At 44.9% G+C, this 20,337-nt stretch overlaps 1 protein-coding gene across 1 annotated transcript; it reads right to left on the bottom strand.

The window, feature by feature from the left end:
- Positions 1-2,152: 2,152 nt before the first annotated feature.
- LOC129589480 (uncharacterized) lies at positions 2,153-2,599 on the bottom strand. Its single transcript, XM_055484257.1, has one exon. It carries the CDS (start codon positions 2,597-2,599, stop codon positions 2,153-2,155), a length of 447 nt encoding a protein of 148 aa, XP_055340232.1.
- Between the last annotated feature and the right edge of the window lie 17,738 nt (positions 2,600-20,337).

Raw genomic sequence — 20,337 nt, 5'->3', positions numbered from 1 at the left:
GGCTGACTGATCGCTTTTATCATCTAGGTAGGTCCACATGAACCGTGGCTCCGGATTAAATACCATTCCGTTGAACGCGTCATAGCGCTGGGGCGGCGAGAAGAGTTGTTGTGCGGTGAAGATAGAGCTGTTGATGAAGACATCTCCGTACCCTTGTCACCCGTACCTACCAGTGTTCATGTAGCGAAACATTTGTCAGTGTCAAGTTATAGGACTTCGCCTTTAACTTGACACTGATGAATGCGCCGTTTCTAGCCCTTTCTTCCTTGATTCATGTACTCTGTACAAGTCGATCTCGGAACTTCCTGCACCGTCACGAAGTGCCGCCGGCATTTCTGCGCGATATTGATGAACGTATCACAGGCCATGTCCTGTACGCCGTCGTGCGTGTCTAATCAACACACAGCAACGACCTAGTCGTCTTCATCAAAAGATACATATCCTGATTCCTCACTGTGCAGTGTGCATAAACTCGAAGAGCTTTTTGATGACGGTGTTCAAGAACTTCCAGTGGGCGCGCAGGAAGCGCGTATACTGGCCAACAATGTTCATGATGTTGGAGGCGATGACGGCCTTGTTGTCTTTCCCCCGCTTCTGCTCGCACAGCCCCAGCAGCTCCTAAACATCAACTCGATATATTTATTTGCTAATTAATTGTCATTTATTGCAGAATTAATTTGCATTTAATTATGTATATCAGCATAATTTGTGGGAATTGTGTGCTAACCTTGATGACGGTGACGAGGAAACGCATCCCGTTCTCCTCGTGCATGGTCCCACTGATGGAGGCGATGCCCAGCACAGCGTGTTCAGGTTCTTCCACGACCACTCCGCGCCGTTCACCTACAGATGCAGCTTCTCAGTCATGATCCGCTCCGTGTCCACCGGATCCAGATGCGCAGGTATACTGCACCTACCTCGACGCTCCGCCACACTGTTAATGCGTTCATGGCTGGCTGCATGCCAAAATTAACAAGAATTACCGCAGTTGCCTTGTGGATGGGGCCAAGCGAAAGTCAGTGCGTTAACAACTGTAAGAGACGATCTAACAGCGGAGCAGTCTATTATCGCACATACTGTACTTGTAGTGCAGCGGCTATCATCGTGTGCTAAGAGAGCGCGTACTTTTTCTTTCTTTATTGCTTTAGTTTTAAGACAATTTTTAAGATCATGCTCGAATACATTATAATGCAACGTGAACATTGTAGCGCATAAAACATAAACAAAAATAATATTGTACTAACCACGGAACGTACAGAAAAACTGCATAAAGGTAAAACTCATATGTTATATCCTTAAAAAAATTATTTCGTAAAGGTAAAGATCTGTACCAGTACGGTAATTAAAATTAAAGTGCTGTAAATTCTCACATTAAGCCGAGCGTTTCAGGAAATAGGGCCATAGGCCATATTCTTCTCGTCAGTATGATCATGAAAACCAAAATTAAAAAAGTTGTAATATACTGTATGTTTTTTGTTAATGGCACGCTGAGCTCGAGGCTATTCCAATAAAAATTACTTACAGCTAATTTAAAATAACCACTGAGTTACGTATCTCGTCGAGTAATAATAAGCGCATCTTTTACATTTACAGAAATGCAAACAACTGTTCAGAGTAACATCAGAGCACAACCCCCGCAACGGAGATTTGTGGACAAACTTGACTTCACGACTTATTAATGGATTTGCTTTTTTCAGTAGCGTTTGCACTTGTTGGTGCACAAAATGCATATGTCTCACCTCACAAACCAGCTCAACGATATCGATCAAAATTTAAATAAATGCAACACCGTTGCGAATACAAGGGACCTTTAGCACTCACAGCGAATATCGCCAGAAAAACCGCTGAAAAAGGAAAAAACACAAGTCGATTGCAGACAACACAGGAAAACAAATAACCACGCACAAATCTCCAACAAAAAAAACGAAAACCTCAGTGATATCTCATCACACTGGTAGCAGTGTCTGGTCTAAAGCAAACATCCAAAGCGAAAACAAAAACCAACTGGCTTCACACAATGCCCAATCATCGATGCGTGCCGTACAACCTGCGACAGTAGCTAAAACTTGAGATCTCAAATGTCCAGACCATTGTAATACTCCACACTACATAGCTGCAATGAAAACACTTGGCAACATCAGTGCTCGGCACATCACACTTTACAGTTCCGATAGCACTTGCGCACCGCCGTGCACACCGCAATCACCACGGCCAGATTGATCAGGGCCCCCAGCAGCAGGATAATGAGCAGACTCAGGAGAATCCTAAAGGTGAACACCAAATCGCGGGTACGCTGCGCGATAATATCGTTCCTCACCACTCCCCGGTTGTAATCGGCATCTTTGGACAGGGTCGACAGGACGATCCCGTAGGAGACTGCGGCGATGACCATCAGACAGGCGGCAAACACCGACATGAGGAAGTGTCCGGAACGGTAACGGGCTGGTGGGTTCATACGGCAGGGGATTCCCAGTGGAAGAAGGCCAATAAAGGCGGCTATTAGCTGGAGTATAGCCGACACAGTACACAGATACATAATACAGTGCGTGGTATATTTGCCAGCAACATATGCGTTGCTGGGACTGGGAGGGCAGTCCATCATGTGTACGTATGTGTACGTACAATGAATTTTTAATTCCGAACCTACACGGTCGATGGACATTTTCAAACCAACACATATGAAACCAACTGACAATTAAGATGATTTTACGACTCTCGCGAACCTAGCAAACACAGAGACCGACAAAAAAAACTACAGAAGCAAGCAGCCAGAATCCAAAGGCGCCACACCAACGAGCTCACTGGTTAAGGGCCAAATGCAGAGCGTTGTAAGGGCAAACCCCCAGATTGCTTCGGGTAAAACACCAACAAGATCCGACCACAAACATCCACGTTTCCTCCAGCCGTCTCCAGAACCTGGCAGATCCACGTCCGTTCCATGATACCACAATGACGTGAACGATGAAATGAAGCGATCCAACGCACAGTGAGGGTTCCTGAAGTCAGCAAGATTCCAAATGAATTAGGCATTCGTAAAAACAGCGACAAATATTGAAAACCTTTAAAAAACACAGTACTCACCCATGACATAAGTAGGTGTGTCAATCAGTTGTTAACAAAAGTTAAATGTGGTCGAAAAATAATAGTAGATTGTGACGTAAGTGGCGTAACCGGTAACCGTAACGGTGCACGTATACAGTGGGCAATAGTCGTCAAATTATTTATGTGAAACGGCCAATTAGGGATACTATACTTGGAAAGAAAACACAGTATGATGACGTAAATGTACGCCCTAAACGCTAGAGTAATCATTACTATGTCGTTTGGCCAGGCGGTGATGACGCATTACAATTAGAGCAAAACCAGAAATTTGATATTCATGCAAATCACTACTCAGAAGTTGTACACAAAAAGCGAATCTTGTTAGTAATGCATGCGTCAATGCCTGAATTTACACCGACCAGTACACAGTCTACCCATGGGGTTTTGGTAATGGTCACTGTTGGTTGGTCGACCACCTTGAGTATACTCCGGCAAGGTAAAAAGTATTGCAGAAGCCATGCATGAAATATACTTCTAGTTATTTCAGTTATAACAAATTTTCGTTTATCTATATCGAATATATTTATATTTATCTATATCATCTGCACATTTCTATGTATAACTCTCATATGAGGACGTTCAATGACCGCGGTCGGTAGGAATTAGAAATTTTTATCCCGCAGTTATCCAGTTTGTTGCAATACGCTTACGGTGAAATACGAGTACTAGTATATACCGCACTGTACATATAATATGTACTTGCAAGAACCAAACATCAGTTTTTGCAGTGCAGCTACTATGTAATAAAAGCATATGTGTACCAGGTTCGGAGTTTTCTATAAACGCCATTAAAATTTAACCGCAAAAAGTTTCGAAGAGAGGGAAATTTCAAATTCGCCTGCATAAATTTGAATTTGAAATTATTACTAAAGTTGCATTAGCATACGGTGCATTCTTCGCAGGCGATATTTGGTAGACTATGATCGGTAGTCTAACATGATCAAATACTAGTACGTTTCCTGTACATGTATATTGTTAGCGTCTATCGAAAGGCAACGACGTACGGGATCCTCCGTAAAAAAAATCTATAATAGCTGCAAGGGACTATCCAGCCGTGTAGTATAAATGCCAAGTTCGCTTTACGTAATGGCGACAGAGGATCATGCGACGCACGCAAGATGTGGTCGTCTACTCTTCACCTACCAATCAACCACGGAATGCCGGATTGTTCTGCGGGATATACAGAAGTCATCCTATTGAGATGTCCACATGACAGATGGAATAGAATTCCCAAGAATTTCATTAACGCTGCGATGTAACGCCGAATTCCCTGCTCCCATTGACAGTGAACGTATACCGTATAATGATATAAGTCTTTTGGCACATGCTGTGAAGGCGCCGTTGTTGTTTTTAAAGAAATCGGGAAAAGGTTGTTTGTTCGAACTACTGGCGAGTCGATCCCGATCTACCTTTAATTTTTTTGTTTCAGCGGCTAAGTTTAGAGATTGGGCGTGGTGATGCTCAGTGGTTTTGGCGACCGTCTCCTCACGCTCCAACTGGGATAATTTTTTTATTTGATTAGTGAATATTAGTTTTGTGACGCAGTCCATTATACTCAAGGTTATTAAGTAAATTGTACTCCTAAAAAATGATATATAAATTTAACTCTGTAGATACGCTATGAATTCCATTGTACATGTGGAAATGTACTCGAAAGCTTTAGCGACGTATTAAAAGCTTATTATAATAGAAAATTATTATATTAGCTTGTTATTATATATTAAAAGTTCAAAATAATGGTGAACTACCGATCCTCAGCGATATCGTATACTACCAGAGCCAATATACGTAACTGATTCAGCAGTTTAGTCATCCGCTATTTGCGTAAACCTGCAAACTACTCTAGAAGTTGTGAGCGAGGATAGAATGATCATGATCCATGAATCATAAATTTTGCATTTACTTCCCCGTGGAATACGTATGTTTACGGAGATTTCTTCCATCTCTGCTTTTTTCTTTCCTTCATGCGGCGCACGCAAAGTGAGCGCATACATGATGTCAAAACAAACAGCCAAAAGAACATACAGAACCATTTTGATTACTTGTGGTTTTACTTGTACACCCTGCGTTAGTTGTGATCTTCATAGCACTAGAAATGCATGCCGCACCGTTTTAGGAAATTTAAAATAAATTCTGTTAATTGAGAGAAATGCACATTCAATTCAGACCGCAGCACATTACTCATAAGTCAGTACAAATATCTTTCTAAGTTAACGCTTTTTGGTTTAGTTTGCGCAATTATTTCGACCGTTTCCCATTTGTTCCTTACCTTTCTGGCACATGTACAATCCGTACAAAATTAATTTTTTATTCGTCTAATTTGCGTAACTATGGATGTACTCGCTGAACTTCCGGTCGAAGACGTTCAGGTGATGGAATGGAGAAGTGAACCGGAGAACACTGGCTTATTGTCGCGACTGCCGTTCGAAGTGTTTCGCCTAGGACTGGCTCAATCCGTACCAAGATCATGCGTTGCGCGACAGCATCGGCGCAGCAATCATTCCAAGCCGCAACACGCAGCAACGGGCCGCAACAGTGCTGCCGTGCTCGGCTGGGCTATGCCAGTGCAACGCCGCAACAGGCGCAACACGGCCTATAAGCCGCAACACGCAGCAACGGGCCGCAACAGTGCTGCCGTGCTTGGCTGGGCTATGCCAGCGCAACGCCGCAACAGGCGCAACACGGCCTGTAAGCCGCAACACGAAGCAACGGGCCGCAACAGTGCCGTGCTTGGCTGGGCTATGCCAGCGCAACGCCATTATACGCCAACACTATCCATAAGCCGTAACGCAGCAACGGGCCGCAACAGTGTTGCCGCAATTATCAATAATATGCCAGCAACGCCGCAACATACAACACGGTCCAGGCCGCAAACGTTAACGGCCGCAACGAAAGGCCGTGCTCAATAATAGCCAGCGTTAACCGCCGCAACAAGCAACATCATCCAGGTCGCAACACCAGCAACCATCCGCAACAGTGCTGCCGCAATAGCAACGCCGCAACACAGGCGCAACGCATCTGTGTCCGCAACACCAGCAACGCAATCGCAACATGCCGTCGTGCTCTGAATAATATGCCAGCGCAACGCCGCAACAGTATGCCAACATCATCCAGGTCGCAACGAGCCAACCGGCCGCAACAGCGTTGCCGCGCTTAATAATATGCCAGCGCAACGCTGCCATTTTATAGGCGCAACACGCATCCATATCGCAACACCGTTAACCATCAGCAACAGCGTCAGGTTTATCAATATGCCAGCTAACGCCGCAACATACAACACTCCATCCAGGTCGCAAACGCGTTAACCAACAGCGTTGCCGTCGTACCATTACCATGCCAGCGCTAACCGCAACAGGCGCAACACGGTACAAGCCGCAACACGCAACAACGGTCAGCAACAGGCCGTCGTGCTGGTCAATATGCCAGCAACGCCGCAACAGGCGCAACATCTTCCGTACGCCAACACGCAGCAACGGTCGCAACAGTGTCGTCGTGTCATCAATATGCCAGCGCCGCAACAGGCGCAACACCTATCCGTACGCACACGCAGCAACGGTCCGCAACATGTCTGTCGCGCTGGGCTATAATAGCCAGCGCAACGCCGCAACAGGCGCAACACCCATCCATAGCCGCAACGACGCAGCAACGCCAAACAGTGCGTCGTCGCGTTTATCAATACGCCAGCCGCCAACGCAGCAACGTACAACGCAACAGGTCAGCAACGCCAACGTAACAACGTCGTGCCTGGTCAATGCCAGCGCTAACCGCAACAGGCGCAACACATCCGTAGCCGCAAACGCAGCAAGCCGCAACAGTGCCGCCGTGCTCATTAATATGCCAGCGCAACGCCGCAACAGGCGCAACACGGCCCAAGCCGCAACGCAGCAACGGTCGCAACAGTGTTGTCAGCCTATCAATTATGCCAGCTAACGCCGCAACAGGCGCAACACGATCATAAGCCGCAACACGCAGCAACGGGCCGCAACAGTGCTTGCCGTGCTCATTAATATGCCAGCGCTAACCGCAACAGGCGCAAACGCATACAGGCCGCAACACCAGCAACGGGCCGCAACAGTGCCGTCAGCTCATTAATATGCCAGCCGCCAACGCCGCCAACAGGCGCAACACGGCCTATAGCCGCAACACGCAGCAACGGCCGCAACAGTGTTGTCGCGCTTCATCAATATGCCGCCAACGCCGCAACGGCTAAACGACCAGGTCGCAAACGCAGTTAACGTCGCAACAGTGCTGTCGCGCCTACAATATGCCAGCGCAACCGCAACAGGCGCCAACGGTCCAGGTCGCAACGCAGCAACGCCGCAACAGGCTGTCGTGCCTAATAATATGCCAGCCAACGCCGCAACAGGCGCAACACAACTGTGGTCGCAACACGCCAAGTGCCGTCAGTGCTCGTCAATATCAGCCGCCAACGCCGTAACAGTATGCCAACACATCCATAGCCGCAACACGCAGCAAACGGGCCGCAACAGTGTCTGTCCGGCCTATCAGTTATGCCAGCGCCAACGCAACAGGCGCAACACGTACCAAGCCGCAACGAAACAACCGCAACAGCCGTCAGGCCTAATACTATGCCAGCGCAACGCCGCATTAGGCGCCAACGTACCATAAGCCGCAACGCAGCAACGGTCCGCAAAGTGTTCGCCGCGTTTGGCAATATGCCAGCGCAACGCCGCAACAGGCGCAACACGGCCTACTAAGCCGCAACACGAAGCAACGGCCGCAACAGTGCTGCCGTGCTTGTGGCTATGCCAGCGCAACGCCGCAACAGGCGCAACACGGCCTGTAAGCCGCGCAACACGCAGCAACGGGCCGCAACAGTGCTGCCGTGCTTGGCTTGGCTATGCCAGCGCAACGCCGCAACAGGCGCAACACGGCCTATAAGCCGCAACACGCAGCAACGGGCCGCAACAGTGCTGCCGTGCTTGGCTTGGCTTGGCCTATAAGCCGCAACACGCAGATTCAGATTCAGGCATAAGAAACTGGTTGGTCCACGAAAAGCAATTGCTTATGTTCCGAATCAGAATCTATGTTTGCAGTAGAACGTTAATTGTAGTGAATAATTTACGTTTTCTTGAAGGAAGTGACCCGGTAATGACGCTGAATTTGGGTTTTTAAAAAAATTTCAATCCCGCACCCCCAAAGGCTTATCGAATCGGTTTACTGCATTCTGTGATAAAATGGTTTGCTTGCAACGATGTGAAGACCATTTGTGGGCGCACCATTCCGTTGGTAAATGAGGTATAAAATATCTTTATTTTACTTATTTTTCAATATGCACATCAACGAGCACAACTCAGCCTGCACTTTTACTAGGGTTACACAAAGAGATAAAGAATTTGATCCATCTGACATAACAAGAACTGTGCACGAAAATGTAATCAAAGGTTTTAAAAACAAAAGGACACCAAAAGTATCATTATGGACCGATCTTGTTTTGCGCACAATGGTATATACGCCTAAAGATCGTTTTAGCATGAAATCAGACTTCCATTAAGTTCTTCCTGTTTTAAATTGTATATTCAAAATTTTAAATCCGCTTTAGAACTGAAAAAATTGCAGTATTCTGGTACTGTGTCAAAAGTTCAAAACGATCTTTATGCTTACTTCATGCTTCGTTGTGCATAATGTGAAGGAGTTGGGTCCATAATGAAACCTTTATTACACCTTCTTGCGCTTAAAGTTCTTGCTGTTTTTTGCACCCATAACTCCCGGCCAAATGGCCGGATTTTGCGCCCCAACTGGTTCTTACGCCGATGAATACAACTTGTTCGGCTACCACAGTGTCAGGAAACAATGCAACCAGGTGTTAGGGGTCCAAAAAAATAAATGTTTTGGTGCATGCAACCGAGTTTTTTGGCATCATTTACCAGGTCACCTCTCTAAGTTCTCCTAAATAAAACCCCGGGTTTTCTGTTTGCACGAGGAGACTGTGAAGATACTGATGTTCAGGCTGATCTGCTGGTTGGTACAACTTACAAAACGGATAGAAGTTAAATATCTGGCCTGCAAAGGCCAGCAACAAACGACAGCCAGCAATGGCATCAAGATGGTTAAATGCGATAACGTAGCGTTTCTTTGCGATAAACGTTCGTAACGGGCAAAATTTATAAGCTGCAGTACCATCGCCATTATTTCTAAAGCGTTGGGCCAACAAAACCGCAGCGTCGCGATATGCTTCGTTCCTGACGTTGCAGCAATCGGCAGAGTCGCAAAAACAAAAATTCGGACTGAATTCAAAAGAGCCGGACCCGCAAAAACACGGCAGTGAGCAATGACTTTATAGCGGTTAAATGCGCGAACGCAATAGCGCGATTTCGTTGCGAGTTTCTGTAGCGGAAGGAAACCTAAAGCTGTAGTACGCTGTATATCCACGCTTCATCGCGGCATCTAACGACGACGTAATAGACCTGGGCTGCGGTGACATCATAGCGATCAGCTGCTTGACGTCATAGTTATACTTACATAACTGTACATTGTTCCGCGACGCTGAGGGATCCATAACCAACGTTCGGATGGACCACCTGACGTGGCTTTAGGCCTCCCCTACCCGTTCGCTTTGGCGGTTTGGGGATCAGACGTACGGAGAAGCTAGCACCGTCTGCCTATTTGGCATCGGGCTCTTCGCTGCGCCCACTGATCTCCAGGTTGTGCCTGACGCTGATGACTACGGATGTAACTGCCGCCACGCAGGCCTGGAAGGCTCTGGTTAAGACGGATTAACTTCCAGCCGAACCGCTCCGAAATGTTAAAAAAGCTTGGGATACACTCGCAACGCTACAGGCCTTTTCACAGCTAGCAGCTTTGAAGAAGACACAGAAGGAAGTCGCTCACCTGAAGGCGGTATCCGTTCCGGAAGCCGGAGTATGGTTCTATGCTCTGCCTGCAGCTTGTCTCGGTAAAATCAAGCGCGAAGACTAAGTAAATCCGGAAACTTGAAAAATGCAAAACAACATAGAACCTAAAGAAATTTACAAAAGGTGAGCCTCGACCGGAGAAGGTGTTGCCCAAAGTGACACCGCGGTGCCGAAGTGTAACACGCCGGAATGATCGGACGCGCCTACACGCGCGGTGAAAATCTCGCTCTGCAATAGTTTTGTCCCAGACCTTGCGAAAATTTAACGGGTGCATATGTTTGCGTATGACGGTGTATACATCTGCGTATTCAATGTCTGCACGGTAACTCGAATGGTACTGAACAGAGACTGTGGTGAATATTTCGATGACGGTCACCTATTGCCACTAATCCAGTATGCATTTTAATTGACTTAACACATTTCGCAAGTATTGTACACGGGTCAAGCATGTATAGCAGTGTGGATATCGAGGGAACTCGGGAAGTGCGCAGCTTTAGGCTAGAACTATCTGACCGAAGCGAAGCCGGAAACTAAGTTTTGTACAAAAATACGTAGGTTTTTGTTATGTTAATTATGTGATACATCCTGCTGGTGCTGATGGTAATAAATTCTTAAAATTTGCAGGATACGTAGCTGCAGTGAAAAGTGCAGTGAGCAGAGTGCTTCCGTGGGAAGAACTGTTTACTTTGGTGTCATCCCTAACCACTGATGGAGAGAGCTTGAATACCGGAGAGCGCTGCAGTTTATGGGCCTCCTTCGTAGTGAACGCACATCTTCTGGCAACCTGCTTCCGTTTATCACGTTGTGGTGTGCAGCACATCGTAGTAATCTCGCCTTTGAATCCCTTGCAGACGAGTGCACTGAGGTTCACCGGGTCATTACGGCTGCGACAGCTCTGGCAGCATATTTCCATTCATCCGGTAGCCGAACTGCAGAACTGGAACTGATTGCAAAAGAAGCTGGGTTTAAAGTTCGTCACCTACCCAAGCACTTCGAAGTTCGATTTGCACAGTTTTCGGAAACTCTGCTGGAAAGTATTTTGACTTCGTGGCGCGCCTTGGTATCTTATATGAAATCAAGCGACGATGGTGGTAAAGCCGCAAAGGAAGGCTTTTTAAAGAACCTGACGGACCTGGATCGTCTTCGAATGCACTGTTTACTTGCAGATGTTTTGTGTATATTTGCGCGGTACCAAAAGTTAATTCAGTCAGACTCGTTAACTCTTTTCGACCTCCAAAAGAAGACAGCTGCCATTATTGACGAGCTGTCACGTCTGTTGCGGGAGCCTCTGTTTGGTGGCTGGGAGGCTTTACTTCAGCAGGAGATTAAAGAAGAGAACGGAACCAAATGTCTTTACGGTGTGGAGCTTTGGGAGAAAGAACGCAGGACAAATCGAAGGCATCGTTACGCTCCCCAGATTCGACCATTTAAAGATGTCCGCTCTGATGTGATTGCCTCATTGCGTAGTTACGTTACTGACCGCATGAGTCTCGACGAGCCTGCTTTTAACGCGTTGTGGCCGATGAAAGTTTTCGACAAACACACCAGTGCAGTGGCCTTAGAATCTTGCTACAATTTGATTGCGCCCGACCTCGACAAGCGACAGTTTGGATCGGCATACTACAGCTTTTGCCGAAAGATCGACGGTAGAGCACTAACTGATAGAGAAGCTCTAAAACTTGCAGTGTCAGAAGAAGAGTTTCAGCCGATTTCTGTTGCACTCGCGAGAATCATTGCAGCAGTGCCGCATTCCTGTGACGTCGAGCGCCTCATTTCGGCATATACTCGCTTGAAGTCTGACGACCGTTCCTCCTTGTCAGCGGAAAACATTGCAAATTACCTGCACGTGGACATAAACATGCCTCCTGTTGCCGAATACGACTACCGTAAAGCCGCGAAATACTGGGTTGAACCTAAAAACCGTCAGCCACGAGATCCTCCAAGTATGACCAACGCCTTCTTTGTCGGGGTGTTTAAAGAAGCTTCAGATCGAGCAGTCGATAAAAGTACTGGATCGCAAAACACTGGATTGTTGGGTTTTGAGTATGTGCCTGCGTGTGAGCATCTACGGCTTATAAATGCGTGTTTATAAAAAGGTAATTGTTTCGTCTAGTGGTTAGCAACTTAGCATTAACTTTTGTTTTATAGGTTTTCTTGTTTTTATAATGTTATTTTTATTCTCTTGCTGCCTGGGACAGCAGTAATAGTTTCATTTAAACCATACGGCAATATGTACGAGGAGATGATTAACAAACAACGAATATGTGATTTCGCTTTGCCCGAAAAGTTGTGTAAAGAAGGCAATCCAGGTTGATTGCACCTCGATTTTTGCATTACGAGGTATGCGGCAGTATCCGAACGACTGAAGGAGAAAATAACCTATTAGCGCACGCCAGAAAAATTATAAAATAGTTTCCAATACCCCCTCTTTGCAAAAATTAAGTGTGCTCACGTAAATTTCGAAGATTTTAGGCTCTGGTCTGCTAGCCAGTGAAAGTAAAATGTTTCCGTTGCTTGAACGGCTTTCTGTAGGCACTGGATATTGTGGATGTCAAAATGTGTATAAACAGGAAGCTCTCCGTGAATTTGTCCTGAGGTTTATGTGCAAAGTAGCGGCTACCTGGTAGACGCAACCGCAGCCGAAAGCCAAGCACGCGCCTCCTCAGACACCGCTGTCGCCAAAGTCTAAAGAGCAGAAAACTTCATCAGCTCCCAGTGACCTTAACACTATAATCGAAGGAGCAATCGAGAGTGCTGAACCAGTTACGGTACGTATTCTGCAAGGCACAGAAAGCAGTGATGAAGCGCCTTATTACGTAGTCAGAAGGTTTTCGGTAAACGGGTTACGCCAGTTTTGCTTCAAGTAGAGCTTTTTCAAAGAATGCTCAAAAGTGAAAACTTATATTGACGTTTTGCTAGATAAAAAGCAATGTCAAAATTCATACCGGAAAGGCCAAAAGTGGTGATCAAGTTGCTTTCCTGGCGTTAAAACTTGAGGCCTTTGAAGCGGATTTGAAGAGTAAAGGAAAGGATACACGTTTCCTGGCGGGTTATGTTCCTGCACTTCGTCTAATTCCCAACGCTGAAGTTTCTCATGATGTACATTTGGATGGGCGCATTTTAAAAGCGTCAATTGTCCCCATGTCTTACGCTCGAAAAGGGTTACGGAATTGCTTGAACAAATGGGTAGGGAAACTTTTAGCGTACTCTATTATGTCTCTATATGTGGTAAAAGTAGTTATCGTGTAAGATTTTATACCGTGCTGAAAGGTGTTGAAAATACTGGCGAGCATACGAGAATCAGTTGGACTTTATATGCAAGTCCTTAGGCTTTCATTACTTTCCTTGCTTTCGAAAGACTTATTTCGCGACTCGAAGATTACTCGAAAGAAGCAAGTTCTAGGAAACGCACAAAAATTGCAAAGGGGCAAAAATCAATGTTGTATGCTCGTATTGGGTGGTCTTCCGGTATTAAAAAGCCATTTCTTAGGCATCCAGCCAATGGCTTTCATCTGGCCATTATGACGCACAGACGGATACAATGTAAAAGGTATTATGCGTACATGAATATGTGAACATAATAAGTACATTTTGCGTAAAACCAACAAATTCAATTACTCTGTAGAAAAGAATTCAGGTAAGGAAATAAAAATGTGCAACACTATACGTAAATACCTTTCCTTTCTCCCTGTGACGTAGTATTTATGTTTTACTAAGATATATTTTTTGCATTTTCCAAACAATTTATTGTTTGCGTCTAAAAAACCTGGTGTATCATACCAGTACTCGTGATGATTCATTAATTTTTATGCTGGAATCTTTGTTAACAGACATACGTAGATCAGCGCAGTTTCTATAAAAAATCAGGTAAACCTATTATTTTGACGCGTCATTTTCTTTATCCACAATTAGTCATTTTTAGACTTATTGTTTGTATCCTACTTTGAAACCCCGACACCGCAATTTACAAACTGAGGAACAATGGTTCTTAAAACAGAAAATCTAGGAAGACCTTCGCCTCGCTCCAGTCGATTAGTAATCCATTAGCTTCTGTAAACAGTACATTGCAAAGTGATGCTGTCAAGTGGAAATGAAGTTATCCTTCAAAATAATTTTATTTTGCTATTAAGGTATCTCAGGCACAGCCGCTGCCGGTGCCCAATCTCCTCCTACGAACGAAAAGCCTTCGGCCTCTTCCGCTAATCAGCAGAGCAATCTTGTCGTGCCCACCAGCGCCATTCCAGGAGGGATGACTGAATTAGGTATCGGCATCAACATCGCGCCATCAACTTCCGTTTTGGCAGACAACACGGATGTGACGGAGCAGTCCTGTTCAGCGGGTGGACGTGTCCCGCCGGACGAACGGATTGCATCGCCGGAAACCGTAAAGGGTAGCAGCATTGGTTGTCCCCATACCGAGCTTAAATCTTTGGAGGACGGCAGGGGGTAGAACGTGGCAGTGGCACCTGCCAGTGGCACTGCCAATGGCATGGCAAGCGATAAAACCTGGAGGTTCTGGCAACTGGCAAGTTATAAAACCTGGCAGATGCCACATAAAGTGTGGCACCATGTAAAGGAAGCGGGTTCCGAATATTTAATCAACTTCATAGGTTTTTATTATATTGCCAGCACACAATCGATTTATCGTGTAAGCATTAACAGCACTGGCCATGCACGAAGTGCGGGAGTGAGCGCCAGCACAGAAATTTCAAAAGGTCACATCGTATTAGGCAAAGTACAGCAACAAAAAAGAATGATAAGGCATGTTAAAAATGCACTCGCAGCACTTCGTGAGGGCGCGCCGCTGATATATGCGTTACAGTTTGAGTACAGTACCTGCACGGTACATGATGCAGCCATTGCCGTTGCTCTAGGGGTGCGAGAGGAATGCATGAACATTCATTCCCCTCGCCCACCTAGAGAAACGGCAATGATGCAGCACAGCCCAGGGTCACAAACATCACTTACTAAGGCTAAGTGTACATCTGTGTCGAAATACCATAAAAACCCATGCTTACATAAAATACCATAAAAAAACCATGTCTAGAAAGAGTGACCGTGCAACTGTTGTACATGGTGTCTACCGGTGACCCTCGGACTACAGCAGCAAACATTTACTTGTTCTATTGCTTCCAAAGTTTGGAAGCAACAATATGACATCATTTAAATCAAAAGTAAAGTAGAGTGTTATAGGCGGATTTCGCGATACTGTTTTGGCATTCACGTGGCAGAGCCCTCAAATAATTTGTGCGAGCAAAGCGTCCAACTCTTACTAAAACAGCGCTATCCTATAATTACTGTCATGCTGCCCGTGTTATAACCTTTATACGCCGGAGTGTGTTCTCACCGTAAAGGTCATCTAAAAATTGTGACTGCGCATCAGTTACCAGTTATCAGTCAGTCTCAGAACATGAACGTGATAGTAATACCATAACTATCAGGTGGTTATAACTTATTACCCACAGCATCTCGCAGGCGATCAAAACAAAAACCGTTTCGAAGAAGTGCTCTTCACTTTCTATCTTACTTTTTGTAACAGTTAGTGATACGCGACGTTGCGACAAATTCATAAGCACCGTAGCTATCTTAGAATTATAAATTCATAATAACACCGTTAATCTATTGGTGTACAATAGTGCGTTTATCGCTACTAATGTGCAAGAAGATATTACGACGACTGTATAAATATAATTCGCAAGTGTCTGCTCAAAATTTATTGGTTACAGAACCTTTTAATTATCTTAATAATTAAACTAGCCTTGATATGTGCATTAAAAATTTAGAGTGGAGTTTGTTCGAACGGATTGAGAACTTCAAGGTTAAAAATGTGAAATGTCAACAATAGTCAAGACAAAAAAGAGGCGCAAACACAAATAATGCGATTTATTACTTACGTATCGTCGTATACTTAGAACGAACAATTATACAGATTATATTTCCCTTTAGTCAGTCCCACTATACTCCTGTCCATATTTTATCAATTTGACGTGTAACGGCAGGTGCCGGGATCGGTCGGTAGTACTCGGACTCGGTACTCTAACAACAACGCCATGCAAAGAGCCAGATGTTAAAATGGTTTCATTGTCGTCACTCGCCAGTAAAAATTTTCAGATTTCTGTATGGAAGCAACTGATTAATCTTAACGTGAGTACGCAACCGTTCAACAGATTACTGCGGCTCGATATATCTGCTTGTGTCGCATGATTCATTTTCGCGGCTATGTACAACGAGCCAAAAAAATAAGTTACCAAAACAAAAAGATAAGTCTTGTTGTTTGTCGAGCTAGCATGTGAATGTAACACCGGTTTTTTGGAACAACAGCAAAGTTCACGTGCACGTATAACGGACAATTGCGTCGAACCGGCATCAAGGAAGATAAAAAATTAAAACATGGCACCGTTGGCCACCCAGCTGGGCTTGGCTTGCAGTCAAAATACGGCTCTAGAGTGTCTTGCAGCAGCGTGGTTTCACTCCGCAGAAGTGGCCTGGTATTAGTTATGTTTTACCAAACAAATATGCGCTATAGTTCTCCTTATGCACCTATTTGTGGTCAATAATACGGCATGTAGTGGAGTGCTGCTGGGTATGTTTAATTGCTATGAAGTACAGTGCTTAATTCTTATTGAGAATGCATCGATAATATGACTACGTACAGTACCAGTATCACAATCGTTAATTTATTGTTACAATAGTTTTCAATTGGTGAACATGCGTCGCGGTTAGTCTAACTCATTACAAATTGTATTATTTTAGTTACTTTTAATTATCGCTTTGATGCTCTACAAGCTTGTCCGCAATTTTGTCGTAAAAGCTTCGCTGTTTAAAGAACATGTATATCTCTAGGCAAAACCGTTAAAAAAATGCAAAAAGTAATGCCACCAAATTTTATGTTTTGCACCGAGAAAAGAAATGCCACGAGATTCTGTGTTTTGCAACCCGGAACACAAAAAATTTGCCTACGATTTGAAATGGCAGCGTTGCAAACGAACACGGCTAAATATTTTCAAAATTGTTTTCGGTGGGTAATAAAACTCTATCGAATGAGCCTAAATAGTAAACGGAGCGGCAATAAGTTCGCAGAAAATAAGCCAAAATGTTATACCGACATTTTTATCAGCCACCCGGTAGATCTTGTGCTAAATACTCGTATGATCTTATACATTAATACGCATTATTGTTATTTTCATGTAATATTCATGTTTTTTAGGCTATCACATATCACCAGCAAATGTTCGTGTTACTAATTGTCTAATAATTACAAGAAATTATCACAACATTAAAGCAGAAAACATTGCTAAAAGCAGAACGAAGAGGCACGGAGACAGCTCTTCGGCTGTTTCCCCGTACTATAGCCGGCGAAACATCGTCAGACAAACATACCTTTTAGTCATGCTTCCTCAACAGTAATATTAAAAATAATTCACAATACAATTTACCAACGAGAAATGTACTAGGTATTATAATGTCTGAAACTTACGGTAAAATTATCACGCATTACCGATGTCTCTAACAAAAGGACAATTGAGATGCCACTACAGCTTCCTTTAAGGAACATGCCGCCACAGCAAATCGAATTGTCCTTTTAGTAGCACCCACCCGCTTTCTGTCTTCCACGAATACGCAGGCTACTCTATGCTTTCTTTGCTGCTCGCTTCACAATAAATCTTTAAAAACTTAAAAGGCAGACATCGGCGAATGCAAACACGCTATAAATGTATGAATAAACCACAGCAGAACGAAAAAAAAGCAAAAGAAACGGAATGTCACTTGAATTACAGCACTTACTACAGCACTTACTAACCGTGTATGCTTGTTACGCAGATGCGCGGCATGTGAATAGGCAGCAGCAAACAGCATTAGATTATTCAATTGTAAATTGACGAAAATGACAGAATTTAAGGGTTAACATCCACCAGTATTCGAACCGGTAATACTGGAAGAATTTATTCGCAAGTGATGCCCAGATGAAGAGACCGTGAGACGTTACTACCGTGACCTATTTTTTCGCCTAAACAGATGACTTCACTGAAGCTTGTGTCTGTTGTCTTAGTCCACCGTCGTCCACTGCTGTCTAAAGGTGAAGACCACCGCTGTCTGTTGATACATGAATTACACCATAACAAGATGAAACCGCTGTTGCGAGCAATACTTCGTGAGAGCCGCTGGTGTCTGCGGCCATGCAGTCTAGCAGCTCATTACAAAAGGATGACAATGTACAGTCAGAATACCTCAGACTTGGGAGAAGCTACGACCCGCTGTCTGTTCAGTATAGCGTTGTCTGCGACTGCGGCATTTCTTTCTTTTGTTAGTGCCTTTTGACACCATACTGTGAATTGTTACAGAGCCTTATTTGCGGGATATGCAGACTGTCCAGGGCGCATAGCCATTTGGCTCCCGGCCCGGACTCCAGGGCGCATAGCAATTTGGCTCCCGGCCCGGACTCCAGGGCGCATAGCCATTTGGCTCCCGGCCCGGACTCCAGGGCGCATAGCCATTTGGCTCCCGGCCCGGACTCCAGGGCGCATAGCCATTTGGCTCCCGGCCCGGACTCCAGGGCGCATAGCCATTTGGCTCCCGGCCCGGACTCCAGGGCGCATAGCCATTTGGCTCCCGGCCCGGACTCCAGGGCGCATAGCCATTTCGTTAAATTAACCCGCGAATCTGCATCATGTTCCTATGCTTATGCGTTAGAAATTACGGGACAAGTTTGTACACATGAATTCTGTGCACAAATTATTCTGACTGCAAACAGTGGAAAGTTGGAAACTAGTAGTCCGTTCCTGAGCACTGGAACTTAAATTAGCGAAGCAGATTAAGTTATGTATACAATAGGAAAATACCTAATACAATTTCGGTATAATCCTTAAGGACAAACACTTTTAACATGAGTATACCTACAGGAAGTGCGGTGGTTGTATTCTACGAAGGCGCTGCAGGGTCGAATCTGCCAAGCCTAATAGGCTGACAGCATGGAGGTATGGCAGACGTAGTCAGTCCACATAAGTTTATTTTAGTTGTGTGGTAAGTATAAGGTCAACGTTCTACGAATAATTAGGGGTACGAAGTAACGAAAGGTTAGAACGATACTGCTTGTTTTGGGCTTTGCTCTGTCTATCCTTAAGGGGAAACGATGAAAAATAAAGGGCACTACAGGCTCACTTGTCGATTCTCTGTTAGACTCTCTCCAGGGTCAGGACGACATCCACGTTAACAGCAACAAACCAGTAAAGTAATAAGAAATTTTTGCAAATTTTGCAGTTGCATTTTCGCCTTTAATTACAGTCAATGCGCTTACAAGCGCCTGCGAACTGGACCAGTTCGCAGGCGCCGTGAGTGACGTTAAGGACTGTTTTTCTTAATGCCCTATTATTTTCTTATTGTAATATTTCGTGCGCACAGGAAAGTATGATGTGACCTTTTGAAATTTCTGTGCTGGCGCTCACTCCCGCACTTCGTGCATGGCCAGTGCTGTTAATGCTTACACGATAAATCGATTGTGTGCTGGCAATATTTTAAAAACCTATGAAGTTGATTAAATATTCGGAACCCGCTTCCTTTACATGGTGCCACACTTTATGTGGCATCTGCCAGGTTTTATAACTTGCCAGTTGCCAGAACCTCCAGGTTTTATCGCTTGCCATGCCATTGGCAGTGCCACTGGCAGGTGCCACTGCCACGTTTTACCCCCTGCCTCGGAGGACGAGTCTTCTGCTGAAGGTGACGAAGTACTTCCCAATGATTGCCTGCATAACTGACAGCAATTAAGTTTTATGAGCTGATCTGAATTTAAAAATATATTTCTACTTCTCGTTTCAGAAATTCCTGAACCGGAAGGCAAAGCGAAAAAGCGCAAGCTTGCCAGCACAGGTATAACGTCAGCCTATTAAAATGAATTGTATGCGTTTCATAAGAACTGCATCGCGGTAGCTGTGCAATGGAATTAGAGATCAGTGCACAACTTTCGGTATTAACACTAAGCGATAAAAATCGGATGTGTTTAAGGTCGAAACAAAATAAAAGCACAAATGTTAACCAAAGTTAAAATTGCGGATTAGCATGGGCCTGCGTGGTAATAGTGTTCTAGCACCCCTGCAGACTGCAGTGTGTTAATCTGGACAAGGGATCATGACGCATGCCGGGGTCACTCGCATCCTTTGATCTGTGTAATGGTGAATTCTGACTGAAGCTGCATCGTGGTTTTCTGTTCGTACACAGGATTTGCTCCTGCAATTCGAGCCAGCAAGCATAAAGTGCGAGTTGTTTCGAACGATGATGTCGCAAAGGTTACTAAATCAGTCTTCATACATTTTGTTACATGCCACTGTGTCAGTGTTAACAGTGCATTGTTTGTTTAGTGCGC

Source organism: Paramacrobiotus metropolitanus, unplaced genomic scaffold (assembly GCF_019649055.1).
Source record: "Paramacrobiotus metropolitanus isolate TYO unplaced genomic scaffold, Prichtersi_v1.0 Parri_scaffold0000035, whole genome shotgun sequence".
NCBI classification, from domain to species: Eukaryota; Metazoa; Tardigrada; class Eutardigrada; order Parachela; family Macrobiotidae; genus Paramacrobiotus; species Paramacrobiotus metropolitanus.
The sequence above is the reverse complement of the archived record's forward strand: the minus strand, read 5'-3'. Positions and strand labels throughout refer to the sequence as shown.